General features: G+C 46.9%; 1 protein-coding gene across 2 annotated transcripts in view; it reads right to left on the reverse strand.

Annotated features, from left to right (window-relative positions):
• The window catches only part of MAML3 (mastermind like transcriptional coactivator 3), a 400657-nt gene that overhangs the window by 6632 nt on the left and 379691 nt on the right, over window positions 1-14334 (reverse strand). Inside the window, exons 3-4 of one of the 2 annotated variants that reach the window (XM_027598222.1) lie at window positions 9104-9346; window positions 4935-5019 (exon numbers count right to left, since the gene is read on the reverse strand). In XM_027598222.1, the coding sequence (XP_027454023.1) occupies window positions 4935-5019; window positions 9104-9346 (328 nt within the window). The remainder of the gene's footprint in view (window positions 1-4934; window positions 5020-9103; window positions 9347-14334) is intronic. The other variant, XM_027598223.1, reaches the window with a different exon arrangement.

A 14334-nucleotide genomic window follows, 5' to 3' on the forward strand; every position in this document is an offset into this window, starting at 1 on the left:
TGATTTTGTAGTTGACTTGATAGACTTATTTTTGTGCACATTTCAAAAGCAAATTGTTTCTCACTCTTCTTGATAGGATGTCATCCTCAACCAATCAGACACCATTATTCTTGGAGGTGAGAGGGAATTCACCTACTGGGCTAAATTAAGAAGCAACGGCTGATCACTTTGTGTATTCTGTTTGTAAAGTGGAACATGGTTCAGTAGAGAACAGTATCAATAAAGACCATTAGACTAATTTCCCTTAAGACTTGAGCAGGATTTGAGAGGTTAAAGGCCACTGCTCCTGCTAAGAAGCTATTTCGACAGATGAGACATTTTTTGGATCCACTCTATAGATTTCCACATGCTCCAGATTCTCTGAATCATAACATGTCAGGGCAAACTGGCCAGCTTCCTGAGCTAGAAAAAGAAATCATCCTGCTACTTCCTCCTTGGCAATGAACTTTATGCATTTTTGCAGCAAAGTCCACTCACTCCTTCAAGTCAGCAATGACCACTTCTCTCAGCAGATCGCTAACATGGTTTTAATGATGCTGTTTATAAGTTGACCAGAGGATGAATGCCAAGTCCCTCAACTCTAATTAGGCATTTGAGTGAGTCCTTCTGTTATGGAAGCTGGACTGGATTGCCCGATGGAAGAACCAAGCGGCACCCAGAGATCTTGGAGGATAGGTTTATTTAACGCCTGCGGGCTCAGAGGAGAGTGGTCTCCAAAGGCCTGAGCCCCGAGAACAAACAAAGGGGGCAATTTATACACTTCTACTTCTGCATACCGGGCACTTTTGGCGCGTGCGTGAAGCAGGGCAGGGAGAAGGACCTGGATTGGTGTGCGCGGGAAGAAGAGCAGGGAGAAGAACCCGGAAGAGCCCCAGGGCAAGGACTGGGACTCTCTCGCTGGCTCGGTCGGCCATCTTAGGACACAGATTTTCCTTATCACTTCTTTACATGTTCCTAGGAAATTTCCAAATCAGCCAAGAGAATAGAAATGCCCCCCTTAGAACCCCAGTCAATGTTGTAAAGGGCTAGGAGATGCACAAAAATGAGTTTTTTCTATGTCCCTGTTAATAATGATTAAGTCTATGAGACAAAGAAAAATTGTTTTTGTTTTTTTTTTTCTGGACACTGAAAAAAGATGCAGCATGGGAGCCAATCGATATTATAAGCAAATGTGATACTACCTGGAACTGGGATGAGAAACCAGATGAGAACAGTGTAAGCTTGTTAAGCCTGGCACCTGGGCAGTAAGTGTGTTTCTGTCTTCTTGATAGGGTTATTGATTTCTGGGCAGCAAATATGTCTCCATATTTTCTTTCTTTAAGAAAGAAAATCATGGGAATTTTGATTATGACTTAAGTTTTTGTGGCTTGAGATCAATATCATGCTGCATTGAGAAATGAAATGGTTTCTGTGGGGGAAAGCTGGAAGGGCTGGAGGGAGATCCCTAGAAATGTTTCAATTTTCTGTTTTAAGCTTCATTATATCTAAGTGATTTAAAAAAAATCAAAAGTTCCTGTTAAACACTGGATGGAAGTATATATTGCGATTTATAATCTTGTTACGAAGTTTTGTGACCTTAACGACTAAATCTGTATCGACTGCATGGCCAATCTGATCAACTGTGGTGAAATGGGTTATTGAGTTGTTTATAAAAAAATTTTAAGGAGAAAATATTGCTGACCAGGAGAGACTGATTGGCTAGACCCAAATTACATAAATAGGCTGATGAGCTGCTGGAAACAGATGAAAAGACTTCCATATTTTGGACATTTTGTTGTATGTTTATAATGGACATATTGAGGGACTGGAAATGGTCTGGGCTACTTTGGTGAATGAGAAATAGGTTCCTCTTTTTAAAGGACAGAAATGCTGCAGTGCCTTTTAAGAGGTACTGAACCATTAATTCAAGCCAACCTTTATTTTAAGTATAAAAGGACTGTACTATCTAGGTATAACTTTTATGGGGGAAAAAAAAGGGCATTTTAAAACCAGCAATCAGTTCCATATTTTTATCCTAAGTAGTAACAAAATGCTTTTTATTAATCTAATTTTATGCTTTCAGTAATTTTAAATATGTATAGAAAAAATGCAAATGTGTCCAAAGAATTACCTTGCCGTTATCTGATTATTATATATGTTAAATAACAGACCAATTTTTTTCTTCTTCTTCCATTTTTGTCTAAAACAGATATTATTGTGGGGACACTGTACTCAATATTAATTTTCTTGCCCACCGGTCCACGTCACAATGTCAAAGAAAATCTTCCATATTCAAATAGAGATCATAGGCAATTTTTTCTTAAAAAGGTCTGTTTTCTATTTTCACTTGCAGGAAGCCCGTATTCGTGAAAAATAAGCATTTCTCCATAGGCATGTAACATTGCCCAGAGGCACAAAACTCAATAAGAGAAAGATAGTCATTAAACCTTTGAAATGTGTAGTGGTGAGCGTTCGCGTACATTCTCATGCAAGTTATTCCTAACGGAACTCTCCAAGGACAGTATTTCTTATCTACCAATTTGCTGTTTTCCCAGATACATAACATTATGATATCTAAGGTGTTAGTAAAATAAAATAGGGAGGAGAATAAAAAGAGAAAAAAAGTGTATCAGTCAGCTCTGGGACCCTACAATGTCACTGGTTGTTCAACTTAAGTACAGCTAAATTTCTAGGTTGATTACCTGTGGTGTAGGGTTTTAGACACGTTCAAAGAGTAGAACCTTTAAAAACTGGACCCAAAGCATACAGAATAACTCATAATACAGAAGAAGTATTACATTTCCGTGGGTCCCTTTATTCCAAAAGATAATAAATGAGTTATGAACCTAGAAAAGTCAAGGGACACTCTGCCGGGTTTATAAGATTTTATATTTTTAATTAGTTCTTAGTAGAAATCACCGGTGCTTAAAGTGTGGCCCTTGGGCCAGCAGCAGCTGCAGAGCAAGTCCTGGGAGCTTGTTCGAAATGCAAATTCTCAGGCCCTACTCCAGACCTCCGAAAACTGGGGGTGGGGCCAGGCCGGCTGTGCTTTTTTTTTTTTTAATTCAATTTAGTTAACATATACTGTATTACTAGTTTCTGGGGTAGAATTTAGTGATTCATCAGTTGCATATAACACCCAGTGCTCATTACATCAAGTGCCCTCCTTAATGCCCATCATCCTGTTACCCCACCCCCCCACCCCTGCCCCCTCTGGCAACTCTCAGTTTGTGCTTTCACAAGCTCTGCTGGTGACTCTGATGCAGCTAAAGTTTGAGAAGTATAAGGATACACCTTGGGGGGGTGCTCTGTGTCTGCAAGAAAAACTATGCGTGTAAGAGTGACCGTTTCTACTCCCCTCTACCCATGACCAAATGAGAAACAATTCTTCAAAGAATCTTGGTACTAATTTAGTGCACAAAACACCTGTGCACAGCTTCATTCCTTTTGTCCTTCCCTGGGTCAAGTCCAAAGGGTTCTGAAATGATACATGTGTTCCAGGGGTGGCAGGGACTGGTAGCTACTCAAGCGCCAGTATTTTCCCAGGCAACCTTCAGTGAGATCTGGCAATGAATACCAGTGGCTTTCAGACTCTTTAAAACCACTACTCACAGTGTGTGATCCAGTATATACATGTGTAGGTTTATAACAGAAACAAAAGCTTCCCTTATTATGATATACTCTGATAATTTTTTTCTCTTCTATTTCTTTTATTATTATTTTTTTAAAGATTTATTTATTTGACAGAGAGAGAGAAAGAGCGAGCACAAGCAGGGAGAGCAGGAGAGGGAGAAGCAGGCTCCCAACTGAGCAAGGAGCCTGATGAAGGACTCGATCCCAGAACCCTGGGATCATGACCTGAGCCAAGGGCAGACACCCAACCGACTGAGCCACCCAGGCGCCCCACTATTCTATTTCTCTTAAAAAATGTTGGTTGTGACCCACTGACTTGTCTTTACAACCTCCTTGTGTGTTGTATATATTTACATATATGCCTATTTATGTACAAGGGGATTCATAGCTTCTGGCAGATTCTCGAAGCCATAGGTAACACTTGAGAAATTAGAACCTAGGATGTAGGTCCCAGGAAAAGGGTAGAGGATGGGAATTAGGATTTCTACTACTAAAAGCACAGCCGGCCTGGCCCCACCCCCAGTTTCCGGAGGTCTGGAGTAGGCCCTGGAGCCCCCTGAAAACTCCTGTGATGAGATTGGTAAGGGTCTTCAGGCTCACCCTCAACCCCATACAAGACCCTCAGGGGCTCTCTCTATCAGAGATGGAAGGGATTGATATTTGAGGGGACTTTCTACTACATAAAGGAATGGCAACACAGAGCCTACAATGTGCCCATTGCTACTGGGTCACGAGTCAGGATTTCTGCAAAGGGCAGCAGGATCAAGATAGTCCAGTCAAACTCAAGGCCCTGTGCATCTCCCAGATTCAGCAGAGACTGGAGGCTGCTGCAAGCCAGGTTCTTCCATGTCAGTCGTTAGAAGTGAGGGCTTTGGCCTGTTGATGAGTTAGGATTAGCAAGAGGGGTGTGGCACAGGACTGTTCCTCCCGCACTCACCGACATGAGGATCCAGACATAAATAAGGCTGATAGGGAACCAACCAGGCACCAGCATGCCCTTGTTGGCTATTCAACTAGTGAAATACTTCTGCATCTTTGGTAAAGAACGGCTGTTCCAGCCCTGCCCCCCCCCCCCCAACAGCCACTCTGACCCCTCCCGGGGCCAACCAGAACCTCTCTGTGACCCAGCCACCCAAAGGTAAATACCTGGCACAGCAGGAGACCAAAAATTCATTCTGACAGATTGGTACCCTCACTTTTTAAATATTTTTACTATGACCTGAACACAACCCCAGCCCAGGAGGCAATGCCCCTTGGCTACACTTGCACTTACACGTCATGGCTGGAAGGTATAAAACGGAAGAGGGGTGCACTGGCCTCACCTTGGAACTGATTGACCTGCTGCACAGGGTAGGGATTCCGCTGCTGCTGGAGGTGCTGACGGGGTAAATGTGATTGCTGCAGCTGCTAGAACGACAGGACAAGAAGGGCGCGGGGGGGGGGGGGTGTGACAGGGGGAGAGACAATGAAATATTGTGGTAGTTTCGAGGCAGGCACTTTTTTCAAACACTAAACCTTGTGTTGAGGAATCAGGTGCATCCAGGCAGGTACACAAAGCCCGAATTTGACGGATTTTCACAAAGCGAACACATTCCCGGTAACTGGCATCTAGATCAAGAAACTGAGCTCTGCTGGGAGCCCCGCAGGCCCCTTTCCAGTCATTACTGACCCCAGGGAACCACTTCATCTGACAGGGGAACCACTCTCCTGACCGAACAACACAGCCTAGTGATGTCTGCTTTTGTACCTCATGTAAGTGGACTTATACAACGTATTGGTGTCTGGCTGTGGCATCTGGCTTCTTGCATTCATCACTGTATTTATGAGACTCATCCATGTTGATGTGTGTAGCTGTGGTCAGGTCACTGTCACTGTTGAACAGTATTCCATCACATGAATGACTAGACCACGACTTATTTACCTATTCTACTAGTGATGGTCCCTTTAGAGTGTTTCCAGTTTTTGGCTGTCACAAATACTGCTGCTAGGAACTTCCTCGACCATGTCTTTGGGTGAACATCTGGCAGACCTCCTGGCCCATGAGGAGTGTATACTGTGGGAGGCAGTTTTGACTTTGACTACCTGCCATCCCCTTGCATGTTTTCCTTAGTGTTGCAAGACCCAGCGCAAGGGACAAGCAACTAATTTTTGTCCTAAATAGATGCTTTCGGTACAAGAAGATGGGATTCTCAGGGGTTACAAACAAGACTTATCTTATTCCCACGAGGCCACACTGCCTGTAAGATACATCCCCCTCCCGCAAGTAAAATACACAGCATTTAGTGCTGTAAGGAAACCGCGTGGGGCTCTGCATGTACCAGGAGCCAGGAGGCTGGCGATTTCGTCTTTCTTCTTCCACTCCTGGGGATTCTGCGCTGCTAGCGCTGTTACCAATCTACTGGAAAGGCTATTATGATCATTACGATGCTGTATGTGAAAAGGGAAAGAAACTGAGAGCAAGGTGGAAAGAGCAGAGAAAGGGGTTTGAGTTTGCACGACCTTCGGCACGTCATTACCTCCTCCTGCCCCTGCTGAATATTCACGGAGCACCTTCCATCCGCAGGGGCTTATAAAGAACACACAACAAGGGCCCTGCTCTTTCAAGTGTTCATTATAAAAATAACACACAATGACCGCTTCTTAACACATGTGTTTATTTCTATTTTTTTCCTCTTGTTTTTGTTTCTGGGCAGCTCTATAATTTTCTTTCTCTTTCTTTTTCTTTTCTTTTTCTTGACAAGGCCAGCCCAGTACTCTGGCAACCAAAGAAAAGAAAAGCCTCTGCCCTGCTCACCCCATCCTGTGGTGCCTACCAGGGTGTTTTGCACAAACTGTTGAAATTAATTAACTGTGTAGATAAACTGTAGACAAGAAACCATGCTAATCTTTTAGGCAGCAATAGAAGGGCATTATTGAGAGTAAACTGAGCACTTCAAAGCTTCTCCTCTGCCAAACTTCTCATATTATGTAAGAATTTAAGAGTCCCACTGCCAACTGGGAATAAGCCCTGGGGTGGCCTGGGGTGGGGTGGGGGTGGGGCTCCAGTTCCAGTCCCTGGCTCTGCCTCTCGAGCTCTGCCATCTCTGATAAATCCCATCAGCTGCCTGGCCTCAGTTTCCTCACAGGTAAAATACAAAAGCCTTCATGATCACCAATATTTCTTTCAGGTCTAAAATTCTAGGTTCTGTGGAGCCTTTATGAATGGATGAGAGGTGACCTGCTCCGTGCCTTTTTGAGAATAAGGGATTTAACCTTAACTCACACCTGCTTTCAACCTGCTCTGTTCGGATTCTTAAATCCACTAGAATCATTTTAAAGTTCCCAAAGATAGGCAAGATCCCAAATCCTTCTGTTTCTCCCTCCAGGAAATCCCAGGATCTCTAATACTCTGCTTTCAAGACTGAAATTCTTAGGACACTTTCACGGCTGCTGCAGAGCTCAAGAAAGTCAGCTTGGCATTGACATGGCAGTATTCATTCTCGAGACGCAAAGCTGACAGGTCACCACCTGTGACCCCTCGCGAGCCTGCGCGCATTAGCTCTGTCTCGGGGCACAGGCAAGACGCGGCGCTGACTTGTTCCTGTGCATGCTCCTCACCTCACTTCTGGGCTAGTCCCACGGCAGGGCTCGCACCTGTGGCTGCTGCTCTCACACCACATTCCGTGACACCAGGACCACGTGACAGGTCCCCCCCACCACACGTGTACAGTTCCAAAGAATTCTACACGCATGATTCCATGTGATCCTTCGAGCAGCTACAGGAGAAAGGCTGGCGGATTATTAAACCTAACCTGGCAGATGACGAGAAGGGGGTGAGAGGTTTTTCCAAAATCACACCACAGGCAAAAGATGGGCCACATTTTGAGTCCGAGTAAAACTGTTCTTTCCCGGGTCCCTCTCCATGACTCGGTTTCCACAACTTGCTAAGAAACTACACCCCTTTCCCCATCTTTTCCAACGGGCCCTGTATTTCTGTGAGTGCTGGGTTCTGAGGGCTGCCCTGTTCTCTCGGCGCCTCGTCTGGGCATGCTCCTGTGGCAGCTCTTCTTCCACTCTTCTGCTTCCCTCCTTGTTCCCTGAGGTGTGGCTGCCCTCGCCGAATGGGACACTGCTGGCTGGCATAGCAGCCTTCGGCCTGGTTACCCCGGCTCCTATTTGTGCCTGGGGTCACGGCACACACATCAAAGGCCAAACTTCCTGGGATTGGCTGAGGAGAGGATTTACACAGCCCAGCTTGCCCTCGGCAGCTCCATTTATCATTGCCTGAGAGATATTAGCATGGTTCCTTGTCACACACCTTATGCAGGGTGAGAGGGATAGAGGTTTGTTTGTACAAGAGCTGCCAGGCGGCTGACTGACCTTGGTAGAAAGGGAGACAGTTACACAGCTGCTCAGGAACAAAAGCAAAGAAGGGAACATAAGTGAACTGTGCTCAACAGTATACTTTTTCTATTTGGGGGATGACTGGTGTTACTCTGAACCGCTGCTCTTAGTAGGGACCTCAACATGTCTGCGTCCCACACAAATATCGTGTGTGTGCGTGTGTATTGAAGGATGCTTGATAAATTTCCAAAATTCTGATTGTATTAGGAACATTCTGGAAGGGGAACTGTCAGGCAGAGCTCCGCTGGGCTCTAAGCCTCATAGGACAACCTCGCACCTACCTCCTATAATCAGAGACAGCTGCCCTGGGCAGACCCCACAGGAGCCAGCTAGAGATCTCTGATGGAAGGCCTCAGGCCTTTCCCAGGATAATACTGAATCAGGCATGGGCGTCTTGAAAAATAGAACACACTGAAACCTACAGAAGCAGCTCTCAGGGAAGGCTTTCTTTCAAAGCTGGAGGAATTATATGGCAAGGGTGGACAAAGATGCCTAAGGTAAGGCTTTATTTGTGTTAGGCCTTCCTTTAACTCAAAGATTTCTTGAGCTGTTTTAAAGCTGTTGGGAATTTTCTTAAGTTTGCACCCTTCCTGTGACCCTGAGTTCAGCTTTCCAGGTAGTTCTGTGGGCCCTATTATTCTTCTATTGTTCCTGTCCCATTGTTCATGACCAATTCTGTAGAATTCTCCTCAATCCCTCCTCCTGACATTTTCCTTCAAGAAATAAAGTTCTCTGAGTTATTTTCTTTTTCTCTTCATGCTAGAAATATTAGCGTCTATGAAGAATGTGAGACAGCCTCCCAACCCCCATACAGATGGCAAAGACTCCTGTACCAGAAACCAGAAGAAAAGGAGTCAGGCTTGAATCGAAGAAATGTCTCTGGCAAACGGGCCTTCAAATTGAGGGCTGAAGGCTGTCTTTTAAAAACAAACTCATTCATTCTAAGAAAAAGCCTAACTAATTGAAAGGTCTAAATTCTGCGTGTTCTTCTGTGATCCCGGGAAATGCTAGACTGTGACTCTCTTGACAAAGGACATGAACTGGAACTCTCTGGCAGACTCCAGGCCCTGAATAAATAAATGCTTGCTGAATAAATGAATCATGTTACCTGCTCGGCCAGAATCTGTTGTTGTTGCTGCTGCCTCTGCTCCCGCAGGAACTGTTGCTTCTGCTGCTCCATCAGCTGGGCCCGCTGGTCAATGAGCATCTGCTTCATGATGGCTGCCTGGGGCTGGCTGCCGAGGAAGCCGGGGCCCGCGGGACTGGCCCCTGACACCATGCCGCCCGAGCCTGGCGGCACCGAGGACTGCATGGGGCCTGTGGTCCGGGGGAGTCCAACTGGGTGTTGCTCCTGGGAAGACAGGAAGACGAGAGAATGCACAGATTTCATATCTGAAAGGAAGCATGGGGCAGAGAGCCAAGGCTCTCCGTGGACCCAAGGGGTCCTGAGTGGCACACATTCTATTCCACAGAAACAACCCAGTAATCCTCAAATCTGGCCTTACCACGGTGGAACTGGAGAGGTACAGGGGATCAGTAATAGAGGATGGCGCTGGGACATCTGAGACCAAGTCCAGTCTGTTTTGGATGGGGCTGATTAAGGGACAAACGCCAGGTAATCCGCTAACATTCTGCATTTCTCCAAAGGAAAGGGATGAAGACCCTCAGGCTGGACCTTAAACCTCTTAACCTTTACTGCCCACCTGGCCTAAACGGACTCCTTCTTAGCTAGTAGGAGAGACCTTCACGGAAGAATTCTGGAATTTATTAAGCAATAGATCTATGATTCAATGGAATTCTAATTAATTTGCAACATTGGACAGCTTTGCTATACGTAAAAAGAAAAATCCTGCTAGTGGGAGTTGTTGATGGTGAGAACTGGAAATGTGTTACACCGAACAAAGCTACGTAATCTCCCGACATCTTTAAAAATAGAACCAAGCCTCCTATGTCTGGGACAGTTTATAATGTGGGGGTTGATTTGGGTCTTTGATTCTACAATTGTCTCAGTCAAATGATGGCAATTTTTAAGGACTGGTTCTTTTTTTTTTTTTTTTTAAAGATTTTATTTATTTGACAGACAGAGAAGGATTGGTTCTTAAGGGAGTAGGAAGTAAAGTGGTGGAAAACTACCCACAGAATCTAGTGACTACTTGGAGAATGTGCCCAGAGGGGAAGCCCGTAACACCCAGATGGTGCTGGCCAGGAAAACTGCTGATGGGAAGAGTTGGTAGGTGATCATAAGATTTGGCTTCTAGATAGTTCCTTTCTTGTTCGTCCGCTAAGCACACGTGGTCATGGCAAGTATTGTCTGAATATTCTGCAGAAATATTCTTTTTAACTCATTCAAGTTTCAAGTAATTAATCTGACCACAGAGGATCTCATGTCTGAGATGAACACAAATTAAATGGGCACGCATGTAGAGACATACCCAGTCCTAGGATGAGGTACCAACATGAAGTCGAAGTCGTTAAGAAATGAGTATGAATAACTCTATAGTTATTTAAATATTTTTGTATCCAGTCAAACTGGATTTTAGTATTTTTTCCTACTTCTCCTTTGCTACCTCTTTGAGTCAATCAGGCTGGCACTGTCCTCTCAAAACATACAGTTGAGTTTGATCTCTGGCTCTCCTAGAGACACAGTTCTGGATCTCATTCCCCCCAGCCTGGGCTCGTGGACCTTCCCTCTGTTTTGTGGTGCTGAGTCACTCCTGCTTCTCCTTCCAGCAGTGAGATACCTCAACCGCATCTTCAGCTGCTCTTCTTCCCTCCCTCCACCGACAAACAACACAAGCAAAACGAACAAAAAACCATTACTCCTCTCGGCCTGGGAACAAGAGGCCAGGAAGTCTTGGGGAGTTAGTGCAGTAGCCCAGGTCACACGTAGCCAACGGAAGAATCGGAAATAGCAGAATTGGAACACTGATCTTGAGTCTAAATTTAGTATTCCTTCCACTAGCCCAGGCCCTTCCCAGACTGCGGGTTGGTGGCGCCCAAGGTACACCTAAGAATTGCTTGTAGACTAAATATATAGTGTGTCTCCCGTAAGTGTACTGTGTTCTACTTTTCAAATGTGAGTGTTGTTGCAAAACCCTTTTTGTCTTTGTGTGACAATTATTAGGTAGACAGCTGTGAAATATTTATGTGAAAAAGAACTTATACTAAAAAATGCCAGGAACCTTTATGCTACCACAAAGTTTCCTTTAGGCCTGACCCCCACAGGCATCGTCTCTCCCATCCCCCAGGATTTGCTGTTTCCAAGCCCTTCCTTCCAATGGGATAAAGCTGCTTCTTGCCACCTTTAGAAACAAATGGCTGATTGACTAACACTTTAACAAATGGACCCGGGGCCCCTGGGTGGCTGAGTCGTTAAGCGTCTGCCTTCGGCTCAGGTCATGATCCCAGGGTCCTGGGATCGAGTCCCGCATCGGGCTCCCTGCTCTGCGGGGAGCCTGCTTCTCCCTCTGCCTCTCTCTCTCTCTCTCTCTCTCTGGCTCTCATGAATAAATAAATAAATAAAATCTTAAAAAAAAATAACAAACGGACTCAATAAACAGTTAACCAATCAGCAAAAATACAGAATACAGGTTTTTTTTCCCTCCTGTGTATTTCAGTATATTTAATATTTTCCAGTTTTGATGAGGAGGAGAAAGTTAGGAAAAAAAAAATGAGACCCAAGGGAACTTAAGTTTGCTTCAGCTAGTTTTCTGAGGGGGCTGGGCTGGTGCGGTTTATCTTTGGGCACTTTGAGATATTCTTGTCCTGTGTGACCAGCCCTGTGTAGCTGGGGCACATGCCCAGAAGTGGTAAGTAGTCCCGTGTTGCTCTCCTAGCCTTTTCTCCACCCTGGAAAGTAAGGGAGGGGCAAATGAGATGGTGATGTAGATACATCCAGTCACTTTGGGCCCCTCTCTTCTTGGTGGGAAAGAAATACTTCAAAAGCACGGAGGGGAGGAGGGGACGACTTCCCAAAGAGACAGGTAGGTTAGTACTCCCCAGGATTATGCATTTCTCCAAATGACTCCCTCCCAAAGGTTTTGCTTGGGGTTTCCCTGAAGACCTAGGGACAGGAGGGCTATGTGCATTTTAAAGGCTTGCCTTCCAGATGAAACATCCGTGAATCTAAGTTGATATGCCTTTAGGACTTTCCCAACAAACTCTAATACATTCAGTAGCGGGTGAGTGACACCTAGAGCCCCAGCCTCAAGTGTGTATTGCAGTGTGAAGCGCACCAAGTGACTTGCCTTACAAATGGAGCTGGCTGAGGCCATTAACTGTTTCATATTACATGGCAGCTTTTAACCGCCAGTGTAAGGGGGCTTAATGAGCAAGAGGTCTGTAGAATTTCAGGATTTCAAGCCACCGCTCTTGTTTCTAAGGAGGACACACACTGCGTGTGCAATTAGAGAAAGCCAGGCTGAGCTTTCGTCAGAGAAATATAATGCCTTGAAGACAAATGATGCAGTATTTTTAGTTTTAATTACTGGCTCTTTCTCCACCCCGCCCCCTGCCCAAGGACCTCCCTTGCCTTCTCGGTAGCTTCCCCTCAGAAAGGCAACTGGCTACACAGACCCTCATTACTCTCCACACCTTCTCACTCTTCAGTAAAATAAAAGGAGGGGGGGCAAAAATCAAAACCAATGAACCCATTTTACATAGCTTCTTCTTCAGGGAAAAGATCTTGGCAATTTTCTAAGGGCTGGAGAGAGGTAGGAGGTGTAAAAAACTCCCTACCTCCTCCAAAGAGGCAGTTTCCTACTTCAAAAAAACAGCTGTGGTAAAAATATCTCCCAAGAGCAGCCAGCTGTTTATTTATAAACCTGTGCGTAGCGAAGCTTTATTTCTCTTAAGTGTTTTCAAGAACAAGCGTAGTGTTTGGGTGAGAGGGGCCGGGGTGGCTGGCGGCGAACCAAGAGTGCCGGCTCCAGGGAGGGGGCTCCCAAAAGGCTGCCGGCGGAGACGGGGCCGGGGTGCCGGGACTTGGGGGAGAACTGGGGGGGGTGGGCTCGAGGAGGCCCCGGGCTGCAGCCTTTTCCAGGCGGTCCCTCGTCGGAGGAACAAGGAGCAGCTGCTGTTCTCCCTCTGCCCCAGCAGATGGTGGTGTCAGCCCGGCGCTCCGGCTTGCAGAGCCAGCTCCGCCCGCGCGGCGCCCCCCCCCCCCCCCGCAGATGGCTTAATCATGACTCCTGTTCCTCCCCCCCACCCCCGGCCCCCGCCCCGCGCGTCTGGGCGGACGCTGCGAACGTGGAGCCAGGCAGTCAAGTGTTACTGCGTACAGCAGGTAGCCTGGCAACTGAGAGCATAATACCGAGCAGATGGTGTTCGCACGGCGTGATGGACATCACACACGACAGCCTGAGACAATCCAGGAATTCCCTGGTGAATCGAGGCCCTCTTTACACAAAATGAGTTCTCTCTCCCTTGCCGTGTATCTCTGGGGTTATCTCCCCCCCCCCCCCCCCGCCCCTCCGACTGACACCGAACTGGTTTCTTATTACCGACTTTCCTTCCAGCCCGAGGGGAGGGAGATTTCAGGTCGGGGTGGGGAGGCCGGGGAAGGAAACGGAAGGGCTGGGAGCGGGAGGAGATGGCGGGGGGCGGTGGCGCCCGGAGCGGGGAGGGCGAGCGGCGTACACCAGCCCCCGGGGCTGACCCTCCGAGAGGGGCAGAGTTCCCCGCAGCCCCGGCTGCACAAAGCCGGCGCGGAGGGCGGCGCTGAGGGAGGCCTCGGCTCAGAGTCTTTGCAATCACATGGCCTACGAACAGGCTAAATGAAATTTAGGATTTTACTTAAAAAGTCCCCTGGGGCGTAATTTAGCCTCTTGACTCGATCCTATATGCTTACAAGTCCTTAGGGGGCTCTAAGAACTCAGGAGTGGGGCGGCAGGCCCGAAGATGCCTCTCAGCGCAGGCGTCTCTAACAAAGAAACAGTCGAGGCGGTCCCGGGCGCGGGCGAGTCGCCCGGGGGCCGCGGAGGTCTTCGGCCGGCGCGCGCTGCTGCTGAGCGGGTGAGCCGGGCGCGCTCCGGGGACGCATTTCCCGGGTCCCCGGCACACCGTGCGTGCCCGGGGCCAGGAAGGAAATGGGTACTTAGGGCTACCGAGCAGAGAGGAGGGTTGTTCATGTAGGAAAAAGTAAGAATAATAAAATGGATGTCCCAGAAAACAAATCTATGCTTTTCACACACACTGAACTGGATCAAGTAATTAAAAAAATCAACCTCCAGCCCAAACGGAATTTTGCCTAGATTCTATACATCAAGAGGCTCCTATGTCCAACCAGTCACCAGCATCCAAAGGCTTTCTCCTGCAAAGATACTATTCAAGTTTTAAGTT

This window comes from Zalophus californianus, chromosome 2 (genome assembly GCF_009762305.2).
Source record: "Zalophus californianus isolate mZalCal1 chromosome 2, mZalCal1.pri.v2, whole genome shotgun sequence".
Classification (NCBI taxonomy): Eukaryota; Metazoa; Chordata; class Mammalia; order Carnivora; family Otariidae; genus Zalophus; species Zalophus californianus.